We start from the raw sequence: 26,145 nt of genomic DNA on the forward strand, positions 1-26,145 counted from the left end.
GAGACCAGAACATGCAAGTATGAATTAAATTATTATTATTACAGGAGAAGAATATTCCAATGAATCGTATAACAATTATTAAAGTATAACAAATGTTATCGTTAATTAGCAACAATTTTGTAAAAGGAGTACAGTGTATAAAAAGTGTATGACAACTATATAGCATGTTATCATGTAACCTTTCATTATCCTTGGCTTTATTTTTCTTATTACATACAGATTACTTAGATAATGATAATGACTTCATTTGATATTGAATTATCACACGTCTGAAATTGCAGACATTGAGTAAAAAAAAAAAATGAAGTGCAATTTTTTTTCCAATTCAGTTTATTCACTCAAACCATGAAATGGTACATGAGGTCAATCATTATATACAGTTCAAAAGTCAGAGGTATGTTTTATAAATGAAAAGATAAATGCGCTTCATCGATATATACGAATTAAATAGGTAACTAATAATTTTAAATTAATATTTTTTAGATGTGAGGTTGGCATGCTAAAAATCAACGCAGATGAAGTACATACATGGTCGCGGCAGAATATTCTAGTATCTATATATTCCTCCCCAACCTCCCAAAATTTGATTTAACTGTGCGCCAAAGGAAATCATGATTATCCTCTTATAAAAGATATACACATGTATCTTTGAAGTAAGGCACCTGGTTTTTTTTTTTTTGGGGGGGGGGGGTTGTTGTTTTCAAAAAAAAAAAAGTTGTTTTTGGGTTTTTTTTCTTTTTTGTTGTTTTTTTCTGTAATACATATCATGAATGCCCCGATCATGTGATAATGCAGCACATATTGCTGTTGAGAAGAAACTTTGAAACAGTTGTTCCATTCATTATTTTAGAATTGAGCAAGTGAAAAACAGGCACGTAGCAATTCGTTTTTTAAATTTGGGGGGGGGGGGGGGGGTGTTGATTCAACCAACCGAAAAATCTTAACAAAGCAAAACAAAAAACAAAAAAAACAGATATGCCTATAAGTTATAACTTTAATTTCTATTTTCAATTCAATTTTAATTCACATGGTCCCATAAAAGTAAGGGGGGGGGGGCTAGATGTTATTTCATTTTTAATATGTATATTATAGGAAATCCTTGCTGCGCCAAAAAGTAGGGGAAGGGTGGGGCCTGCCCCCTCCAAGCCCCTCTGATGCTAGTTAACAAACAATTAGGCCTATTCCGAATTTTCCCGAATTATCCTATTTACATACAAAAGTCGGTCAACATCAAGGGCGGTTACTCGAGTAACACAAACGATCGTATGCAAGATGGAGGTAGGCTGCGTCGCGTCTGCGTCTTAAGAACATGCAATTTCATAAGCGATAATTTGTTGCAAACAAACGTTCGACGGCTTTTATCTTAGTTTGATGGTCTTCATGTGTATGCTTAATACGTTTAATTATATCATTTTACTAGCCATAGGATTAATGCTTAGGAAAAGAAAACCCCGTTAATTTTGTTTTGTTTCATTATTTGCAGCACAGGGAAATATCTGCCCCAAGAGCGGGGAAATTTAATGTACACATCGAGGTAAGTTCCCATCTTTTTTCAATGATTTTTTTTAATAAGTAAGGTTTTGATTTTATCGAAATAATTTTTGTATAGTCATTAACAGTAATAGATGGTGGGGGAAGGGGGGTGTCGCGTTTAAAAAAATCGATTTATTTAAAAAGAGCGTCTGCGTCCTTTTCTTTCATGCTATTTTCTATATTTGGAGTTTTTATTTGTAAGGTTTAAAATGATAAAGAATTCAAAACATTATTTTAGAGGCCTACAGTATGGGGCGCTGGCGCTGGCGCTGCCCTACTAGGCGCGATGCTATAAATACAAGGTCACCAGCGAGGCGTTTTCTGCAGTTGGAAACGTATTTTCCTCTGTGCATTCAGTAGAGTTGACATTGATTGAAGGGATTCATTTCAGAAGCAATTTAAAAATAGCTCAGAATAACGGTACAGAGTTAAGTGGACCGTGACACGTGTCACGTGGTTTTGAGATTACTTGCTGATTGTAAATAAACAACTCCACATGGAGTTGTTTGTGTCGTAGTGACATAAATGCTTAGTGATGCATGTCGATAACTGTCTACATCGTGTGTACAGATAATATACAATACAAGATTTACATATTTATCAGTGTTTTTGCTGATAAAAGAAAATTTTGAAAGGTTTATACACTATTTTATGAAAGAAAACTGACAAAATATCTTATAGACATAATTTCATTAGTTTTTTTTATTAATCCAGATATAAAAAAAAATCTTTTACAGGGAGACTTGAAACACAAGCACTTTATAATACTTACAGTTCATGATTTAGGATGCAACCGTGAGTATTTGTCTAATAATTAATGATCACAGTCATATCAATATTTATTAAAAATGCCTTTCATGTTTCTAGTGTTATCCAGACCTATAATTGTTTGACCGCTCCACATTTGTTTATCTGTGTCATGTTGAACTAGTTCATAAATATTGCCATAACATTGCTATGCATGTTGGCACTGCTCCAAAATAAATCGCTGAAAGCAATGTTATTTTTGGTAATGATGGGTTGTGAGTGTGTGGAGGCCTGTCCTCGTGTACTTTAGCTGCAGGTCTGTATCTCCCGGACTGAAAAAATTTGGATGTACGACCTGGGAGCTACAGTGCTTTCCATAGTAAAAATCTGCAATTTATGGCGCACAAAAAATTGCGCTAGTTTTGGACTGATTAACCTTATTTCCAAACACATTCTGTACAAATATTTGTTTCCAAAAAATTCCTCGGATATTTTACTACATATATCATCACTTCACTTGCCTCTGGTATTCTTTTAAACACCATCACCAGTCCCTTAAAGTGAAGTGGAGCAGTTTGTTTACACATGAAAATGGTGACTCTCGATCTCGACGTAAATTAATATACTTCATTTTCCGAGGTCGGTTAGCATGTTTAAGAGAAAGTCTGAGACAAGTAAAGTGATGATATCAGTAGTAAATTTCCTGAAAAATTTAATGGTGTTAACTACTTTCACAGAATTTGTTTGCAAATAAGGTTAATATTCCAAATCTAGCGCAATTTTTGTGTAAATTGCAGATTTTTACTATGGGAGGCACTGTAGATCCCAGGTCATCCATCCGAAATTTTTTCAGACCGGGAGATACAGACCTGCAGCTACATGCACTTGTTCTACAGTCACAATTTAGTTGACAATTGTTCTTATCACCTGTCTCAGAGAATATCTGGGCTATTTATGTTCAACAAGTTTGACATTAGATAACCAATCGGGATAATTTGCATACGCTAGGAAGAGATTATATTTCATATCTGTGAAAAATTAAACTGAAAAAATAATGTTCACAACTTGGTTATAGGTGTATACCAATAAAGCCAATAGCTAGTGTGACGAACATTAAAGAAGCCACCAGTTCTAAGTAGATTGGTTTTGACACTTGTTGAACATATCTAGGATAACATTATTTGAATAGAGGACGTTTTGTTTATCAGTAGAATTTTATTATGCAAACAGTGGTAAAATAAGTGGTCAGTCACCTCATTGTTCAGAACTCAAAGGTAAATTGAGGTCAAACTGTGCAAAACAAGCTGCTAGGTCCAATTATAGGGCATATATTATGAACGATGTATGTAAACTATGTGTGCATGCTTCTATCTAAATGAGGACCAACACAGATTATTTACTTCAAATATATTTACAGTTAAATATCGATATCTCGAAGTTCGGGGGACCACGGAAAAACTTCGAGATATCCGGGTGTTCGAGATATCCGAAGTCGAAATTCTTCGACTCCATTAGCGTTTTTGTTTTTGTCCTGACATGTTAACACAGGAAGTCCTTATATATATATTTATTTATTCACCAATCAAGGGCCCTCAGGGGGCATATACATTAAAAAAAAAAAAATAATAATAATATCATGATTATAACAAATAATGAATGAAATATTGCTCACAATGTCCAGGCAACAATATGCAAAATGTTTCATTTATAATACAATGAAATATATGTATGGGATTTACACATCAGTGAATACAACAGCTATACAGAAACAAAGTGGCCTGAAAACAGAGAGTACCAAGGGACGGTGCCTGCACAGTCGATTAGACTGGTCTACTTGTACTCAAAGTGTTCAAGCCAGTATGCTTATACATAACATACCCCCCCCCCCCAACCAAAGTAAATACACTGCATAATATATCTGTATATATAACTATAATCATTATATTCCACCTTTAAGAATCATTTCACTGAGTTGTACAAGTACTTGTAGATCTTCAGTTGTCATAAGCCAGTAAAATTTTTGGTTATTGTCCATATATTGAAAATTTTTACAAGAGTCATTAGCTAATTTGTACAGAGTATCTCTTAATGCCTTATTATGATCACATGAGAATAAAAAATGTTTTTCATCATCCACTGATTTGACATTACATCTATTACAGTATCTTTCTTGTCGTGGAATGTCTTGATATCGTCCTCTTTCAATATTAAGTCTATGAGCGGAAATGCGAAAACGAGTTAAACTTCTCCTCTGCTCAAAATTTTTAAGTAATCTTAGGTAGTTCTCTTGGCCAAAATTTTGCTTAAAAGTGCTGTAGCAACTTAGTTTTTTGTCAGCGTGTATAGTGAATTTAGAATTCCATTCTTTAATAAAATATTTAAATAGATAGTCTCTAAGTGCTCTTTTGAATTTTTGTTTTGTTACTGACAGTAAATTGTTTGTGCCATCAATGCTGTTAGTTAAAAAATGAATTGAGCCATACCAGGAGGGAGTATTTTGTTGAAACAACTGTTTTGATTCACAATAAGCATTATACAAAAGTGGAAATGATTGACTTTGATTCTCAAGTCTGTACCAATAACTTAACATAGATCTTATGATATCAAAATGTAAGGGGAATCTTCCCAATTCAGATAGAACAGCAAAGTTTGTTGCAGATTTATGTACACCAAGTATCGATTTGCAAAACTTAAGATGCAATTTGTCACAAAGTGTGCTGGAATAAATTTTGTCCATTGTACAACCAGGGTGAATTTTTTTAGCAAATGGATTAAAATACCCCCAAATTTCTGCTCCGTACATTAAAATAGGTTTAATAGTATGATCAAAAATATAAATTGTGGTTTTGATGTCTGGATTCATAGAAATAAAGTCCTTTTTGAGTTTGAAAAATGATTTTAAGGCTTTTTGATAAAGCTGCTTTTGAGCAAAGGAGAATGAGCCTGAGGAACAAAATGACACACCTAAGTATTTGTATTCAGAGACACATTCAAGTTCAACATCAGCAAAGTTAAATTTGGATTTAGAGAGCCTGCCTGCTTTATTGAAAACTATTATCTTGGTTTTGGATGTATTAATATTGAGACACCAATCATTGCAGTATTTTTGCAAGATATTAAGCTTTTGTTGCAAACCATCTGCTGATGAAGATAATAAAATTATATCGTCCGCATACATCAAGCAATTGATTGGATTTGAGTTTAAAAACACAGGATCAGCAGACAAGTGCAAGTATTTCGGGAGATCATTAATGAAAATTTTAAATAAGTTGGGACTAAGATTGTCACCCTGTTTTACACCCATTTTTATTGGGAAAAAGTCTGTGATGTTATGTTCTAGTTTGATACAAGATTTGCTTGATGAATACATACTTTTGATAGTGTTATAAAAGTTTGTTCCTACACCAATTTTGAGGAGTTTAATTTTAATTCCTGTATGAATGACTGTGTCAAAAGCTTTTTGAAAATCAACAAAACAGGCATACACTCTACCATCCTTAGTACTACAATACTTATCAATAATAGTCTTAAGAATATACATATGATCTGACGTTCTTGCTTTTCTTGTAAATCCAATCTGACAGTCGTCAATAATGTGATACTTTTCCAAAAATTTATCTAGCCGAATATCCAATATTTTATTAAAGAGCTTCCCAATTGCATTTGTAACAGTAATGCCTCTATAATTATTTGGGTCAGAAATATCATTACTTTTGTGGATAGGTGTAATGTAACCTGAAGACCAAAGTTTGGGATAATATCCGAAAGTAAGACAGCCATTAAATAACTTGTGTAGAGATGGTAATAAAACAGTTTGACCACATTTAATCATGTAGTTAGAGATATTGTCTAAACCAGGAGCTTTCCCACTTTTTAGTTTTGAAATAGCATTTGATATTTCAGCTATCGATATGTGACTGTCAAGTTCAGTGAAACATTTTTCTTTTTCCAGTTCTGTAAGGATATTTTCTAGTTGTATTAAGCGTTGGGTGAACTTGGGTTTTGGTATGTTTAAATTTTGGAAGTGGGAGACCCAAGTTGGTGGGTCAACTGCTTCTGAGACATTATCTCTTTCAATACCTCGTAGCTTGTCAATTAATTTCCAATAAGATCTAGGATTTTCTTCATGTAGTGTTTCCAACTTTTTAAGAATGGATTGCTTGTACTGACGACATTTGTATTTTCTTGACTTTGTATATTCTCTGTATAGTTTATAAAAGTGATTTTTCACGGAGGGGTCTTTAGGATATTTTGAGTAAATCTTTCCATAGTTAAGTAAATTTCTCCTCATGGAAATCAAATCAGAATCAAACCATTTTTGACCTTTTTTCTTTGTCTTGCGAGTAATTTTGCATTTTTTTAAAGATTTGTCAGCAATATATGCACTATAATTTGTCAGCAATATATGCACTATAATTTGAGAACCGGTATGAATGGAAAAAAAGACGGAATATTGAAACGATGTTTTATTTATAGACATTTATAGACATTGCACATATACACTTAAATAAGAATTTATATGAAACGTTACAATTATTTTAAATAACAGTTAATCAAACATACAAGCATAATGTACATGTATACAACTTTTCAGAATATAAATCATGCATCGATATCGATTATACGATAATTTACGCTGCGCTATTTGGTAATTTAGTGAACTTGTTTGCTTTATAAGTAGCGTGCATCATTATTCATATTATCGGTAATGTTAGGGGTGCTTACTTTTGGGAGCTGTGAACTTGTTTGTTTTATCAATCACCGGAGTATATACCCAAGCTGTTATAACAATTACCGTGTCATCGATAGCTGCACTGGCTAAGCGTGGAGTTAATAGTCTATCAGTCTTGAGAAAAGGTGTGAATTGCCGCGGGCGAGAATAACGAGGAAATGACATGCGGGGTGCGATTAGCAGACCGGAAAATTGACTTCACTTCGAGATAACCCAGGTAAAATTTGTTATTGGGACCGTAAACATACTTCGACATAAGCGGGGTATTCGAGATAACCGTATTCGAGATATCAGTAGTTTTTTAAATCATATATATAGGGAAAACGGCCGGGACCGGCGGCCGACTTCGACATAACCGGGGTATTCGAGATATCCCATGTTCGAGATACCGATATTTACCTGTATATTATCTTTGAAATAGACAAATTCTCTTGTCATTTATGTGATGAAAGTTATTACCTTATAAAAGAATTTGTTTAAATGATAAAATATTTGATTCTTTAAGAGCCAAAAAATGAGACCAAACAGCTTTAGTGAAACCTGTTAAACTTCGCGTTCCTAAATTGTTGTCCCAACTGTTATGCTTAAATCCACCACTTGACCAATTTTCAACCATATGATATATACTATGATATCACAGTAAGTGATGCTGAGCGGGGTAAACGGCTGTATTTGCATTGAAAAGATAATAGATAGTGGAACTATTTTGTAGGAAATTAATCAACAAATGCAATCTAAAATCTAATAAGGCTTTCTGACTACAGTTTCAGCACAAACTTAAGAATGTTTGCACACACATCAGTTTAACTTTCAAGGATGCACCACATAGAACAGTCCGCTATGGGTCATTTTATACGTATGCCCCACATGGTGCATTGTGGAACACCTTCCCGGGCCCTGTAATATATTGAAACACATGTTAATATAAAAAAAATCATTATTATCTAAGCCCCATACACTTGTGAGGTCAATGATGAAAGATCTTGCATTAAATTCTGACAAAATGCATTTTCCAGTGTGTTATTTTATTATTTGATATATTGTATTTGTCAATGACAAATTCTGTCATATTGTACCGTGTTCCTTTTCATATATTTGAGTTAAATGAATTATTGTATCAAAGCCAAGGTTGTAGTGCATGCCAGTCCATGGACAAAACAATTGTTCCCAAAGGTCACAATGACACAAGGTCAGATTTTTGGTAAAAGGTCATAATGACACAAGGTCATATTGTTGGTAAAAGGTCACAATGACACAAGGTCAAAATTTGGTAAAAGGTCTTAATGACACAAGGTCAAATTTTTGGTAAAAGGTCACAATGATACAAAGTTGAATTTTTGGTAGATTTAGTCACAGAGGTGTTCAGGGTAATTTCAGTTTGCTGTTCAACGTTTTCACAATGCATCAATCATGAGTAAGGGCCATGTTTTGACACATGTCTGAAATATTTAGTTCTCCCTTTTTTTCCGAGTGAGTGTCTGAGTGAAATCAGTCTGTTAATCTGACATTGAACTCTTATTTACTGATATAAATCATTGCTTTAGAACACAATAAAATTATAATAGCTGTGATAAGTGTATTATGCTGTAAGTGAATTTTGTTGGAGAGCCGCATAAATACAATGGAATATTCGCTCTTTTTCACCTTATGAATAGTTTATCTTTTCTAAAAAATGTTAAGGATTTATGAAATAAAATACTTAAATTAATGAAGATATTAACTTCCAGATACAATGTGGAAGAGCTTTCTTCAGCACCCTTCTATGGCGGAGATCAACAAAAGGGCTGCCTACATCCATGTGGATATTCCCGGACAGGAGGATAATGCTCCAGATCTGCCAGCAGAGTATGTATAACACTATCAGTAGTTCCACAGTTTGCATAGCAAGGCACTGCCAGTGGCTTCATAGTATGGTAAAGTGAGGCACTGCCATAACCTTCATAGTATAGTATAGCAAGACACTGCCAGTGGCTTCATAGTATGGTAAAGTGAGGCACTGCAATAACCTTCATGGTATAGTATAGCAAGGCACAGCCAGTAGCTTCATAGTAAAGTATAGTGAGGCACTGCCATAACCTTCATAGTATAGTATAGCAAGACACTTCCAGTAGCTTCATAGTAAAGTATAGTGAGGCACTGCCATAACCTTCATAGTATAGTATAGCAATGCACAGCCAGTAGCTTCATAGTAAAGTATAGTGAGGCACTGCCATAACCTTCATAGTATAGTATAGCAATGCACAGCCAGTAGCTTCATAGTATAGTAAAGTATAGTGAGGCACTGCCATAACCTTCATAGTATAGTATAGCAATGCACAGCCAGTAGCTTCATAGTTAAGTATAGTGAGGCACTGCCATAACCTTCATAGTATAGTATAGCAATGCACAGCCAGTAGCTTCATAGTATAGTATAGCATGGCACTGCCAGTAGCTTCATAGTATGGACATAATGGTATAGTGAGCACTGTCATAACCTTCATAGTAAAGTATAGCAAGGCGCTGCCAGTGGCTTCATAGTATGTTATAGTGAGGCACTGCCATAACCATCATAGTATAGTAGAGCAAGGCACTGCCAGTGGCTTCATAGTATGGTATAGTGAGGCACTGCAATAACCTTCGTAGTATAGTATAGCAAGGCACTGCCAGTGGCTTCATAGTATGGTATAGTGAGGCACTGCCATAACCTTCTTAGTATAGTATAGCAAGGCACTGCCAGTATCTTCATATTATAGTATAGCAAGGCACTTCCAGTAGCTTCATAGTATAGCAAGGCACAGCCAGTAGCTTCATAGTATAGTATAGCAAGGCACTGCCAGTAGCTTCATAGTGTATATAGCAAAGCACTTCCAGTAGCTTCTTAGTTTGTATAGCAAGGCACTGGCAGTAGCTTCGTTGTATTGTATAGCAAGGCACTGGCAGTAGCTTCGTTGTATTGTATAGCAAGGCACTGCCAGTAGCTTCAGAATGTTTAACAAACTATACAAAGCACTGCTAATAGCTCTGCAGTATGTATAGCAAGGCACTGTCAGTGTCTCCACAAAATAGTATAGCAAAACACTGCTGGTAGCTCGTGAGTTTGTGTAGCAAATTATTGCTAGTAGCTTCACAGAGTAAAGTAAAAACAAATCACTGTCTAAGTATAGCAAAATACTGCTAGTAGCTTCAATATGTATAGCAAAATACTGCTAGTAGCTACACAGTTTTTATAGCAAAACACTGCCAGTAGCTCCACAGAATATATAGCAAAATACTGTCAGTAGTTTTGCAGTATATATAGCAAAATACTGCTAGTAGCTCCATAGTATGTATAGCAAAACACTGCCAGTAGCTCCACAGTATAGTAATAGTAGTAAAACACTACCAGTAGTTTGTTGAATTGTGGAGAATATTTTAGGGCACCAAAATAACAGCAATTTTTGCAGCTTACTACATGTTATTAACAAATTAATATACTGAGTAATGTTAGTGGGGAGCAAACCAGGCCAAAATTTAAAATTGAGTTGTTTGATGTAATCCAACTGACCCCTTCCCAATAATCTTTTTAAGCAGTATGAATCTGATTTTTTTAATTGATTGTCCATTTTATATTAAAACACAGGATATGATTTTGAATCAATAAAAATTGAATTTGTTTAGCTTTCTCAGTATAGAGAAAAATATTTTGTTTATCAGATTATCAATGTGGAAGAAAGAGAAGGAATTACCTACCACCCCACCATGAAAAATTAGGGTCAGGGTTCATCAAACATAAATTATTAATACTGGCCCCATCCATTATGCTTAAAGGTGTATATTTTAGCTGTTTGACCATGCAGCTCATAGGGCTAATGGTAAATGGTTTTGTATCAATTGATCAATGAAGAAAATGCCATAAATAGAATTTCAGTGCATCTTTCAAAATTAATATATTCCTTATTGATTACTTAATAAAACAGCAGCAATTTGAAGCAGAGAATATCCTTCAATTATATTCAGCTTTCCCGATCCCTGAATGACAGCAAGTACTGTTTCCTGATCAGGAAAAATAATTCATGTGATAATAATTTGTCTTCCTAAGAGGAGTATGGAGGATCAATACAAAATACATTTGTTGTCCTGCTCTCGCATAAGACCACAGCACGGTGTAGTATAAATAGTCAGAGTCGCGTCATACCTCAGAACTAATACTGGTGCCAAGAAAGTCAATTTGTTTTTATGTTCAGCGGATTGTTCACTGTCTTTAGTAATGCCATTTTAAAAATAGTCTGCATAAGAGATTGATTTCCTTTTATTGAACAAATCTTGCCTCTACCAGATTATTTGTTGAGAGAGCAGCAGCAAGGTGTTTGGTTTTAGAATAAGGATCAACATCATGAAAAATTCAGTAGAAAAATCATTGCTTTATACTACATGATATAACCTATAAAGCAAACGGAATCACCCAGAACCTTATGTTGTAACACTTTTTTCTACTAGCAATTATAAAAAAGGAGAGATTTATTGCACAGACACCAGGTGAATAATATTCTGTTGAATGTTAATGCTTGTTACAAATCTTTTTTGTTAACTAGGCACCCCCCTCGGCGTGGTGCTGGGAACTCTCTCTGGTAATGCCCCTCACACTGAGGGACATCAATGTTGTGTTGTACAGGGGTGGATCATTGACTGTAGGGCATGTATTTGTCTCTATCTGAATGTATCCACAAGGAGACCCACCCCTGCTAGTTGTCAGTGATAGTTGTCAGTGAGAGTTGTCAGTGAGAGTTGTCAGTGATTGTTATGATTGTCAGTGTGACTGCCAGACCACTAGCATATTCTGACCATGTTGTGTGCAAGTTTATCTGTGTGGACTGTTGTTTTTTACCCTCACATCTGTTGAGCAATCTGTTTTCTACCTGTATTCGTGTTGTATGCAGTTATCGTAATTCATGTTGACTTGCAAATTAATGCATTCATTAGGACTCCTATACATCATGCATGGTTGTCAAGAGATGCCTCTGTGATTCTAACCTGAATACAGATGAAGAAAAAAGAACAAAATGTCAGCATTACTAACTAAAGCATGAATTATTTGCTTTCTAGAATCTTAATCATAAAGTTAACCAGATTAAACGTTTGGCTATTGTTGGCAGTTATGCTATCTGACATTTTAAATTGTTTAATGCCCATATGTTTAGCACATTGAACTCATTCGATTTTCCTACCAGACCTGGATAGACAATGGCCTCAAAATTCACCAGGGCTTGGCTTGCCTACTAATCTCTAATGTATTCAATACATGTTGTTTAACTATATGTAACCATGTATATAACTTACTCTGTTGTCTTGGTGTTTGGAGCTTTGGAAGTGTATTATAAGTTGTTCTGTCTCACTGTGATGCATAATTCTCTCCTAATGAGTATTCATTGATATTTGTAAACATCAGTTTTCAGTATATATCTATAGAAGTAAGAGGGAATACTTGATTAGACTGAGGGTTGTTACTTTGATACCGTAGCCTGAACATTGCTGTATGGCGCTATGTAAATAGTGGAGGCAACAATCCATTCCACTGTAGACTCGTGTGAAAGCTTAGGACAGCCTTAAGTCTACTTATTTTGTCTCAGCAAATGTGTTACAATATAGCCCTCCCATTACACACCTGTTGAAATACATGGATAAAGTTTTGTGTCTTGTTAAACATTTCTCTGATTAAGACGTTGTAATCTCGTGAAAGCCATCTCTGTGCAAGGTCATCAATGCACAACGATCTCAAAAAATACAATAAACTCTCAACCTGGCATCGGTTAAAGATAAGGTGAAACTTGAAAGCCTTTGATACCTGAAATGTCAGGAAAATCTCCTGCTGTTCTGAGAATAAAAACAACACTTTAGATTGTTCATTGTCAAATAGCAGATGTTCTAGCATACAGTAGTTCATTCAGAGTGTTATAAATCCATGGAATGTTCAAAAGTCTGTTGTATTATTTTTCATGCTTTAAGGAGAAAATTTGACATGTTTTTCCTAAATTCTTTAAAAAGAATGAACCCTATATATACTTCATAGAGATCATATGAAGAGATATATATATAATTGTTATCTCTATATATTTACATTAAAAATTCATAACACCTAACATATTATTAGTTTAAAAGCTCAAACTCTATCGGATTCCTCTAATTATTTTCTTCTTTATCTGAGCAATCTCATCTTTCATTATTATTATTAGATAAGGTCATTGTAATTCAAAATGGAATGGTCTCCAATTTAGATTGTTTTCTCAAGTCGTCCTAATTTAAAAAGAAGGAAACTTCTTTTTGAAAAATTTACCTTTGCATAATAGATAGTGATGGACTGATTCTCATACATGAACAGGTGCTACTTTTCTGGTCACCAGCGACAAGTGGTTTGTCTATCTGTTCTACCATCTGTCTTCCATCATACCTTATGTTTATCTTCAAGCAGTGTTAACATATTGACTTCTTGAGATTTTCTCATTTGATGTGTACAGTGGAATCAATTGTTCCTACAAGCTTCTCTATAGCTGTGTTGAAAGCTTTAATGGTGACAATAGTCATCAGATGACAGTGTCAGACTGATTAAGATGTCGGCTTGCTCTGATCATGATGTGTATCAGTGTATGTGTGTTAATATTTCCTGTTTCTACTTGTCCCAAGTGAAAGAAATCCCTCCTTGTCAGTGGTGTATGGTGGTTATTGCTTACACAACTCAAGGCCGTATTTCCTGGTTAACTTGTTGCTGTATTGTTGTTGAAATGAATAAAGCAGTATTAAATGACATCTCCCAAGTCAAGTTCCCTCAGAATGTGTGCATGAAATTTACATAAAAAAGCCGACTACGTCCAAAATGATTTAAATTTTTGTAATTTATCATAGCTCATTTTGAATGCTTCACTGCATAAATGAGAATGAATTAAGAATTAAAATCTTTGTAGAAAGTTCAAGTAAACTAATATAATACCGCTTAAAATACAAAAAGATGAAATTCTATAGATTGCATATTTGCATGCATCACAAAAAGAAATAACAGAATGATATAATTATTTGAATATTGTGTTCTAATTCAAAAAGAACTGCTGGTAATGAAATAAGAGATAAGTATTGGATTGACTCTATATAAATATTTTGTAGACATGGTAGAGTATGAAAGGTTTGGTTTTGTGTTGAATAAAACATTGGTGAGAGAGCAGGTATAATGATGTGTGTTCATAAACAAAATATCCTCTTTGTAGTGAACACTTCTGGTGATGAGTTGCTCCCCTCCAAGTGAACACTCATTATGCACCTAATTTTGTATGACGATTATTAGTGAATTTGTAAACAGTAATTTGAATGGACTATTATTCGACTTATAGCTAAATTGATCCCAAAGAGTATTGATTTTACAAAACAAAGATTTGATGATATCAATTTTACTGGTAAAACTTTTCTAGACTTTTGATTACGGTAGATGATTTCCACCAATCTTAAGTTATTTCATACCCTGTATTTTGATTGGAAGCCCATCGTTTTTACAGCTAAAACTTCCCCAGTATTTCCAGGGTTCAAAATTACTATAAACAACCTGCAAAATGCGGATTAGATTATCTAAATTGTGAGTTAAAAGTTTCATAACTCACAAAAACCTGTGAGTTGATTTTTTCATCTTAACTTTACCCGAAAAAAAAAATGTCCATCGATATCTTGTTATACTCTTTCTCTCTTTAGTTACTGTTTATACACAACATTTTTAAATGAAGCAAAATGCAGATTATAAAAAATAACCAAGTTTTTAAATTCATTGACAAAGGGATGACGATACTGATGGTAACAGTACCAGTGATGATGATGATATGGTACATCAACAACGAAAACAATAAAATCTGGGGAAATTGTGAGTTCATTTTTATGGCACTCGAAATTTGCGAGTTGTGTATCGATGGAGTTTCTACCCCTGATTTCTAGGGCCCAACTCTGTGGGTGACCTATAGTGATTTGTCTGTCTGCCATTGGTCTGTCCATCTGAGATCACTTGTCCGGGGCCTTGGTCCATTGATCTAGCTTATACTTGACCTACAGAGTGCCTTAGGGTGAAGGGTTTGCAGTGAGGTTGAACTACCGTAAGTTTCTAGGTCTTAGATTAAAATCATAGCAGAATTTTCTGAAAATTTTTTGTCTGGATCATATTTTAAATCTTGCTCATACTTCAGCCACAGAGTGCCTGTGTCAAAGGGTGTGCAGTGACCTTGAATGATGTTTCAAGGTAAAGGGTCAAGGTCATTAGACTATGCAAAAAAAATTTCAGAACATACTTATTCTGTCCTTAGCCCTATCTGGCTTACACTTCACTTAAACGGAGCTTTCTTTTAAAGGGTGTGCAGCGACTTTGAACCAAGTTTCAATGTCGAATGTAAAGATAGCAGATCTCTTTAAAATCCAGATTAAGACCATGAATTATATTCTATTGGCTTAATCTTGCTCATATTAAACCCAAAAATGCCACCCTGAAAATTTCAAAGTTGTAAAGATCAATGTCAAAGCAGAATCCTCTGAAATGCTTTTCTCCTATTTTCTAATTATCTAAGCTGGGCCCTTTGAGATGGTCACCTCTCAGTGATGTCTAGTATTTTACAGCAGTTATTATTTCCCTACTCTTTTATTTTACAGCTTTTCTATTCTATTTTACAGCTTTACCCTCTGTAGTATTTTAATTTACAGCTATAATTTCATTATAAAAATGGTTATTTTTTTACAGCTATAACTTCATCATGAAAACAATTATTTTATTCTATAGCTATAACTTTATCATAAAAATGATTATTTTATTCTATAGCTATAATTTTATCATAAAAATGAATATTTTATTTTACAGCTATAACTTCCCTAGTATGCAGAGTCTGGGAGAGGATCTAGTCTGTATCCTAGACCAACTCGAGTAAGTACACTCTTTTGTCAAACTCAAAACATGTGAGTGAACACTTCTTATTAACATTTTTAACAAATCAAAATATTGCATTCTTTCATCACAATCTGTTCAACTGACTTATATTAAATGTGCCTTCTAGATATTGTCATACTGTATATATTTACTGCCAATGTAACACAGTATGGTCAACATTTGTCGCTTTATCTGAATTAAATGTCTTTTCACACCATTTGTATGTTTAACTCTACAGCATTAAGCAAGTGGTCGGAATAGGAGAAGGAGCAGGCGCAAATATTGTGGCCAGGTTTGCTGTATGTATATACACACCTATTCTACAGAATTATAATTGATAATGTGGTTAGATGTGCTATCTGAACTACAGCATATATATATAAGAAATACAGTAAAACTCGGTTATAGCGAAGTCTTAAAGACCGACGGAATTACTTCGTTATATCCATAATTCGCTATATCTGTATAACGAATTTCTAATAATAACTCTAGCAAATTCACTATATACATGTATTCTTAGACCAGACTATAATTTTCGCTAATTGAGGCTTAGAATAACAATACATTACTTTGATATCTTTAATAGGATTGTGAGTCGAAAAAAATTATATAAAAATAAATTCATTCAAACTTTTATGTTAAAGTTTTTGTAACTTTTTTAAACTGTAAAGAAATTTGTTATAAAAGTGTTAAATTTCGTTATAATTCACCACAACGGGACTCAAAATCAGTTCGCCATATCCGTAAATTCGATATATCTGAATTTATTATTACTGTAAAAAAATTGCAAAGATTTGTTAAGAATTATACTGGGGACTCAAAAAACTTCACTATATCAGAGAATTCGCTATATCCATGTTCGTACTAAACGAGTTTTACTGTACTGTGGAATATTCTTTAGCCCCATGTATTTATGTGTAGCTCTTTCATAGTGTTGGCAGCAAGGGAGAACAACAGTATCAAATACTGTGAGGAAATCTTTAAAACTGCAACAAATCATATGACACTAATAGCTTTCAGTTATTATTTTATTCCCAAAAGTGCCGGGTCCTGATCAGGTTTCTAACATTGATGAGTATGGATAAGGTATTGAGTAGTTATTGCAGTTCATATGTCACACAAATCCTGTCAGACTGAAGACCAGTGTTCCAGTATAATAATATTGCAAGACCAGTATCTCCATACAGTGGTGTTATCAGCCTGAGGATTGTAGAGTATTTTCGTCCGGTTTAATGGTCTCTTAAAAGGTTCCCTGCAACAGGTGCCCCTCATTGCCTCTCCATTTGTAGTGATTGTGTGATGCAATCTTCCTCAGTTAAGCTGGCTGCCATTAGATTTTTTACAATAATCACATTTTATAGCTTGCCCTCTGGTCTTAATTCCAGTGATATCCATATTGATTTTCAGATAATTAATTATCTGATGTCAATCAGATCATTGATTTTATTAAGTTGATGAGAACACATCATCTCTGTCTAACACTGCAACTGTTTCTGTGGCTATTTTGCATATATTCAGCACAACTATATTCTAGAGAAAGTAAAAGACTATAGCCTATTGTGTTTAAGCTGTGAATTTCTCAGAAGATATACAATCATTTTTGGTCACTAGATGCTCACACTTCAATCTCTTGTAGATTTATAACATTATAATTTACCCTAGAATGCTCAGTCGTTATAGATCTCTATTGTTTACATGGTGTACTAGTAAACAATTAACACTTGATCCTCTACATTGTGTTAAATAATTAAACAAGTATTTACTCTGCTCATCTATTTATTTGGTGTGTTACTTGCCAATTACCATATACACCACTTCTTGAATTCTATTATATTTGTTGTCATGTATATGTGTTTCTGTGTTACAGATGGCCCAACCCACACGTGTTCTGGGAGTGTGTCTGATTCATTGTACCGGAACCACTGCCGGGATCATGGAGGGACTAAAGGACAAGGTCAGACTCGAAAACATTAGGACACAACATAACACAGACAGACAATAGGTTACAACATACCACAGACAAACACACAATAGGTCACAGCATACCACAGACAGACAATAGGACACAACATACCACAGACAGACAGACAATAGGACACAACATAACACAGACAGACAATAGGATCAACATACCACAGACAGACAGGACACAACATACCACAGACAGACAATAGGACACAACATATCACAGACAGACAGACAATGGGACACAACATACCACAGACAGACAGGACAAAACATACCACAGACAGACAGACAATAGGACACAACATACCACAGACAGACAGACAGACAATAGGACACAACATACCACAGACAGACAGACTAACAATAGGATGCAACATATCACAGACAGACAATAGGACACAACATAACACAGACAGACAATAGGTTACAACATAACACAGACAGACAATAGGACACAACATAGCACAGACAGACAGACAATAGGACACAACATACCACAGACAGACAGACAGACAATAGGACACAACATACCACAGACAGACAGACTAACAATAGGATGCAACATATCACAGACAGACAATAGGACACAACATAACACAGACAGACAATAGGTTACAACATAACACAGACAGACAATAGGACACAACATAGCACAGACAGACAGACAATAGGACACAACATACCACAGACAGACAGACAGACAATAGGACACAACATACCACAGACAGACAGACTAACAATAGGATGCAACATATCACAGACAGACAATAGGACACAACATAGCACAGACAGACAGACAATAGGACACAACATAACACAGACAGGCAATAGGTTACAACATAACACAGACAGACAGGCAATAGGACACAACATACCACAGACAGACAATAGGACACAACATACCACAGACAGACAGGCTATAGGACACAACATAACACAGACAGACAATAGGACACACCATACCACAGACAGACAGACAATAGGACACAACATACCACAGACAGACAGACAATGGGACACAACATACCACAGACAGACAGACAGACAGACAATAGGACACAACATATCACAGACTGACAATGGGATGCAACATATCACAGACAGACAATAGGACACAACATAACACACACAGACAGACAATAGGTTACAACATAACACACACAGACAGACTAACAATGGGATGCAACATATCACAGACAGACAATAGGACACAACATAACACAGACAGACAATAGGTTACAACATAACACAGACAGACAATAGGTTACAACATAACACAGACAGACAATAGGACACAACATAGCACAGACAGACAGACAATAGGACACAACATAGCACAGACAGGCAATAGGTTACAACATAACACAGACAGACAGACTAACAATAGGATGCAACATACCACAGAGAATAAAACACATCACATACTGACAATAGGACAATATATATCACAGACAGACAAAAAGACACAATATATCATTGACTCACAGACAGCATTATACAATAATTCATACAATATAATAATCAGTTACACATACATATTCACAGACAATAATATGATAGGAACTACCACACATAGACTCTTTTTTAACATGTGAAGACTGTGTAACACTTTGACCTGTCATGGACTAAGAGTTACTGGTCTTTTTACAGCTGATTGGTTGGAAGTTAGAGCACCTGGGAATGAACCCCACTGCGGAGGCCTACCTGATGATGCACAGATTCGGTTCAGTACGTATGAATGCTGTTTATAACAATTTCAGTAAACTGAAGTCACTGCTTATACCAACTGCTGCCACTCGCAAGTTATTAAGTTAGCACTGTCTTATTAAATATCTATTTTATGTTCCCTATGTATTGTTTGTCTGATTGAGTTGGGTTAGAGTTTTGATATAGATGGTCCTATAATAAGCATTTTTATTTCAGTGAGCAGGATCTGCTTGTAGTAATCCTTTAGAAGGTGTGGTATTAGTTACTCTTTATCCCGAGATAACGATCTCTCTGTATCTCGAGGATCTCTCTCTATCTCGAGATATCACTCACTCTGTACCCCAAGTTCTCTGCACAGACAGTTTTGCTGTGGTATCTAACATCTCTTCTCTGAAATCTGTCCAATTTTATGATCTGCCCAACTCCACATCAAAATACAAGGCACATTTTAAAATGCAGTGAAGAATGGTTTCCAAAAGAGGTAAATACAGACTTAGTTATAGCAAAATCCTTGAGAGCTGTTGATTTACTCTTCTATCTCTGTAATTTTATTTGTTAAACAGATTCTTAATATGTTTTCTTCCCCATGACTACTTGTGTTCCTTGAAGTATTCAATGCAAAGCCTTCTTTAGAAACTAATTAAAATATTTAATATGTGGAAATGAATACTTAAGAAAATTTGTTTAAAATAAGATATATTGGAGATTTTAAAGCAGTTCATTATAAGTGATGTAAATTTCATTATTTTTGACTTCTACAAGACTTAAAATTGATTATAATTTGGTATATCAGTTTTGTAAATTCATCAAAGCCAAATTTATTATCACTGTTAAATTTAACCAAAAAAATGTTTAGATTGTGGCTGGGAACTCCAAAAATCTTCACTATTTCCAAGATTTTGCTATATCCATGTTAGTCCTAAAAGCGTTTTAGTATGTATCTTGCCATTCCTTACTTGACATATACTCTTCACTCAGTGTGATCTCTTTATTACTGGAGCAGGAACAATACCCTTCTTTTGTTTTACCCGAGCTCAATCTATCCCAACTAAGTAGTAATTCAAGGGGAACTTTGGACGTGGTTTGAGTGGGTCTTTAGCTGTAACACCTTAACTAGGGTATAGAGCCAGTGACAATGATATAACTAATACCCATTGGCCAACTCTCATTGTCTCTTAATTTGAAGTCAGCTTTGCATAAGATGTGTTATTTTTTACTTATTTTTAGACACACACCTTTGTTAGAACATATATATTGCATAATATTATGTTTATTCAATAGAAAATATTGAAAGTGTTGTGTGCATGCAGCAATCTTGAACTACTATCCTACCGTAATTATGGTGTGTCTGGCACTGCAGCGAGGAACACCTAGATAATATTTGTATTTTTAACATAATTTATTTATACTTAGTAAACAATAAAAAAGAAATGCTAAAGCCTTTGTAGGAAACCAAATCCATAGATTTCTAACATGAGATAAATTGATTTTGAATTTATAGATGAACAAAGTTGTATGTAATAGAAGGGAAATACTAGTATTAGGTTCCTTTGATGCAGGAGTTGGCATTAATCAATAAGGGAAAGTAGCCTGTCAGTGATACAATAGTTTGATGAGACAGACATTTCTACAGACATGAAGTGCTGAAGTTTTCTATTTTTATATTTTTATGGCCTGAATATCTCAGTGTAACACAAAACAGGGTAACTCTATGGTTAGTCCACCGTCAACACCAGCAGTGCATAGGGTTCTGTAATTAATATTACTGGCATCTTGTCACTTAGTTTCCTAGTTCCTACCCCTCACTAACCTCTTGTTATGGTTTTGATATTTTAATTCACCGTACAATCACTGAGCCATTAAGTGTTAGCCTGTTCTGTGTGTCGTTCTTTCGTAAGATTGTTACGCTTAATTTCCTTATAAATTTGAGTTGATTTTCAGATTCATAATGTGTATAGTAAACTTCCCTTAAAATTGTCTATTTTATTCTACTGGCAGGGCATTCAGATCATGTTAACACTCACTGAGCAATTAATTTATTAGATATTAGCTGCTAAAGCTTCAATGAATGCTAAAATAGGCTAATTTATAATGGCAAATAGGCTAGCATATGAAGAAGTTTAATCTATGACAAGTTGATATATAAAGATGCATCCTTTGCTTAGAAATCAATGCTACCTTGTAATAATGTGCATTTTTTATTCGTCTTTTGCATTACAGGTACTGGTGAGTTTTATGTTATAGCTTGAAGTTTTGAGTTCCTTTTACCTAGCAATACAAAGTTCCTCATTTCCTTTACAAACTGTTAATTATTCTATTTTTTTTATTGTTAATAATTCATACGGCTTTCACTAACACATTATAAAGTACATCAGCAAACAGATTCACCTGAGAATGCAAAACTATTATAAGCTTTGAATTGCATGAATTTGCATTTCATTTCTTGTACTCTAGACACCTAATGAATTCAATTCAGTTTGATTTGTGCAGTTAAAGAAATAATTACAAAAACTCTTCCACTTTATGCAGATAAGCAATAGCTAGATGAATTAATTCAAACCTAGGTCAAGATCTGACCTTCTTGATTTTTATTTTTCACCTAATCTGCATGTTGACTTTGGTAGAGTTACCAAAGTTGTTTCTTTGATTTAATTACATATTATAATAGGTAAATATAGATATGGCAAAAGTTTGTCCACTTTGATATATGCTATCTTTTTTTAAGTGATATTTCTTTTTCAATAATAACATGAAAAATCTCTGCCTATTTAATAGTTAAATGATATTCTTTGTTGAATCTTATTTGTGTGTGAAGTATTTCATGATCAAGTTGAATGAAGTCACTTCTACATAGATATAAATCAAATTGACAATGTTTTTACAATTGGATGTCACATTTATGCGATGTTGACAAGTGACTTGTCATTATAATCCTCCATTTAGAAAGCATTCAAAAATTTAAAAATATCACAGACAAGGGCCAGAAAAAACAGGGTTGTATGTCGACCTGAAAAAAAAACTATGCGTTATACAGGCCATACAAATTAAAAGTGATTATAGAAAGAGATCGTAAAAGGAAACGAGCAGCTAGACATGGCCTACAAATGAAATGACACCAGAGAGAGAGAGAGAAAGAGAGCACCACAGGTAACAGACAGCTAAACATGGCCTGAAAACAAAACATGGCAGTTATCTAAAGTCTATAGATGAAGTGTTACAAGGAGAACCCCTGGCATGGAAAAGGGGCAGTTATATAGAGCCTACAAATGAATTGATATACTAGAGAGAAAACCCAATAGAAACAGGCAGTTAACATTAGCTTTAGAGCCTAAATATATCAAATTTGTCAGCACTTTATTGTTATAATCGACATCAATACCAGCTTTTAATTCAATATCAGAAAGATTAACCTTTTGATACACTTAATAAGATTGTTTTTATTTTTAAGTGAAATTTCTTGAAAACTAACTAGCACTTCTTCAGATTGTGTTTGTATTTTAATTTCGTGATACACTTCATTCCCACATTGCATTGTAAATAATTGTCTGACAAGAAATCTTTATGCACTTAACTCTTTATTGCATTGAATTAATTTCTTGATATACTTACTATTTACCTGAATGTTTTTTTGCCTTACAGAGTAATTTCAATGTAGTTTTTGTTTAATATAATTTGAACAGTAACTTGGTCATTATGAGAAAGTAGAATATAAATACTGACTTCTAAGTCTGTATAGACTATTAACTATAGCTAGATATATTATTTTTATTGAAAGTAGCTTACACTGAAGATACATGAATGTATATCTCTCACACTACATTCACATTCCTGCGCAAGAAATTTATTCACTAGTTGGTCACTAGGAAATGTTTTAAAAATAAAAGAAAATTGTTTCAATATGAAGTCATTTCACATGTAGATAAACATTATATGTGTAATTATATGATAAAGCTGCTGAGTTTATTGACTCTAGCTATGTACATGTATTGATTGACTGCAGATGACATGATTAAATAACGCTTGTCTTTCCTATACTGAACTTTCAGTCTCTCAACCTCTGTTGAGGACAGTGATAGTCTAATGTTAATGAGATGTTCAGATCTCTTCACAAACAGTGAGAGTCTAATGTTAATGAGATGTTCAGATCTCTTCACAATCAGTGAGAGTCTAATGTTAATGAAATGTTCAAATCTCTTTACATACAGTGAGAGTCTAATATTAATGAAATGTTCAAATCTCTTCACAGTGAGAGTCTAATATTAATGAAATGTTCAAATCTCTTCACAGTGAGAGTCTAATGTTAATGAAATGTTCAAATCTCTTTACATACAGTGAGAGTCTAATGTTAATGAAATGTTCAAATCTCTTCACAGTAAGAGTCTAATGTTAATGAAATGTTCAAATCTCTTCACAGTGAGAGTCTAATGTTAATGAAATGTTCAAATCTCTTTACATACAGTGAGAGTCTAATGTTAATGAAATGTTCAAATCTCTTTACATACAGTGCGAGTCTAATGTAAATAAAATGTTCAAATCTCTTCACAGTGAGAGTCTAATGCTAATGAGATATTCAGGTTTCTCACATACAATGAGAGTCTAATGTTAATGAGATGTTCAAATCTCTTCACAAACAGTGAGAGTCTAATGTTAATGAAATGTTCAAATCTCTTCACAGTGAGAGTCTAATGTTAATAGATGTTTAGATCTATTTAATATGAATGAGTGTGGGATTCCATATGAATGAGCGTGGGATTCAATGTGAATGAGCATGGGATTCAATATGAATGAGCATAGGATTCAATATGAATGAGCGTGGGATTCAATATGAGTGAGCGTGAGATTCAGTATGAATGAGCGTGGGATTCAATATGAGTGAGCATGGGATTCAATATGAATGAGCGATTCAATATGAATGAGTGTGGGATTCAATATGAATGAGCATGGGATTCAATATGAATGAGCGTGGGATTCAATATGAATGAGCGTGGGATTCAATATGAGTGAGTGTTGGATTCAATATGAATGAGTGTGGGATTCAATAAACTAGAACAATACCAGACAATGGTGTCCACATAGTAGTTGGTACCGGTAGTTATGTGGTCATGGTTCAACATTGTACACCAGAAATTTTTTACTGGATAACACATAATATTATGTAATTAAGCCTGTTGAAAGAGAAATAACTCTAATAAACATTATATTGCTTTAGGGAGACAATTAATATTATTTCATTAAATATATTGGCCCTTCTAGGTCCTTTCACTATGATGAGAGGCTGTGTAAAATTTAGAGGCCCTTGCCTGCATGCCCATTGAAATGTATCTATCTAAGATGGGCCCTCTAGATGTGCAGGATTAATTTTGTTATGACGACTTTATTGATTCTCTTTGCGTGGTCATGTGTGATGTTCATTTCATGGCTGCCTAAAAACATCTAGACTATTTTATGAGCTTTTTTGTATACAGAAATGAAGCCATTTGACATAATCGTGGATATTTAATCTGGAACTTGATTAAATCATTCTATGAGCTTCTTGTAAACAGAGTTCAAACCATCAATATTCCAACAGACTCTCTATAATCACCATCAGTTTATGTGAGATACTTACTAGTATTCAGAATTATTTGTTTATTTGAAAATAAGGTTGTAATATGTAGCTCAGAACTAAAAGGTTTATCAAAACTGTCAAATTGAAAGTCATGAATAAATTCAAATGCATATAGCCTTGCAAAGTAAATTTATTATAACAATTTTCATCAAATCACAAGTACATGTATATATAGATACAAAATCGCATCACATATAAGATGCACATAAATTTGTAAAGTTACTTAATAAGCTAGAGATCTACATTTCTTAATTACAGAGTATTTATAATGATAAAAAATAGAAATGCTAAAACCTAAAAAGTTTGAGTCACCTGATGTTCCATACTTTGATAGTGTAAATCTAACCCAGACAAAGTATGTTTGTGTTGGGATTTGACAGACAAGAGTTTATTTTACAGTTTGAGAAGGCTAAAGACCAAGAGGAGCTGAACAAGGCCATTAATTCATTCCAGCAATCACTCCGCAAAAACATCAACGCCCAGAACCTAAAGCGATTTGTCAAGTCTTTCATGAAGTAAGCCGATCACTCAGATTGAAAAAGTCAAACTTGTTTAAATTTGTAAAAAATAAAATTATGACCTGTGTCATAAATGAAAGTTCTAGCAAATTATGTTTTTGAAAATAATGTTTTGCAATATCAACCTAGAGAGGATCTTTAGTAATCTGAATATAAAGTATCTCATTGATTCAAGTTAACTAAAATTTAAAAGCTATACAGATATATTTGTTACATGTTTTTATTATGGTTTTTGATTGATTGCTTCCATTTAAACCAGATGGTTAAATATTAAATATTGAAAATGATTTTTGCAGGAGAACTAACATAGCAGAGCAAACTGGAAAAATGAAGTAAGTGATCCTTGGTCATCAAAATGTTTGTGGTTCATTCCCAAAGAATTGTATGACTAGGCTTATGGCTGGCTATGTAGTCAATATAATTTTTGTAGATACTC

The 26,145-nt window shown here is 34.1% G+C and overlaps 1 protein-coding gene across 3 annotated transcripts in view; it reads left to right on the forward strand.

The window, feature by feature from the left end:
• Positions 1–1,204: 1,204 nt before the first annotated feature.
• Positions 1,205–26,145, forward strand: part of LOC105339640 (uncharacterized protein ZK1073.1) — a 33,425-nt gene continuing 8,484 nt past the window's right edge. The window contains exons 1-11 of one of the 3 annotated variants that reach the window (XM_034472050.2): positions 1,205–1,278; positions 1,484–1,534; positions 2,271–2,328; positions 8,740–8,857; positions 11,563–11,598; positions 15,843–15,905; positions 16,147–16,207; positions 17,776–17,862; positions 19,527–19,604; positions 25,591–25,706; positions 26,006–26,041. In XM_034472050.2, coding sequence (XP_034327941.1) covers positions 1,273–1,278; positions 1,484–1,534; positions 2,271–2,328; positions 8,740–8,857; positions 11,563–11,598; positions 15,843–15,905; positions 16,147–16,207; positions 17,776–17,862; positions 19,527–19,604; positions 25,591–25,706; positions 26,006–26,041 — 710 coding nt within the window. In that variant the 5' untranslated portion in view covers positions 1,205–1,272. The remainder of the gene's footprint in view (positions 1,279–1,483; positions 1,535–2,270; positions 2,329–8,739; positions 8,858–11,562; positions 11,599–15,842; positions 15,906–16,146; positions 16,208–17,775; positions 17,863–19,526; positions 19,605–25,590; positions 25,707–26,005; positions 26,042–26,145) is intronic. The other 2 variants (XM_034472046.2, XM_034472048.2) reach the window with 2 other exon arrangements.

The sequence above is a fragment of the Magallana gigas genome, chromosome 8 (genome assembly GCF_963853765.1).
Source record: "Magallana gigas chromosome 8, xbMagGiga1.1, whole genome shotgun sequence".
In the NCBI taxonomy this organism is placed as follows: Eukaryota; Metazoa; Mollusca; class Bivalvia; order Ostreida; family Ostreidae; genus Magallana; species Magallana gigas.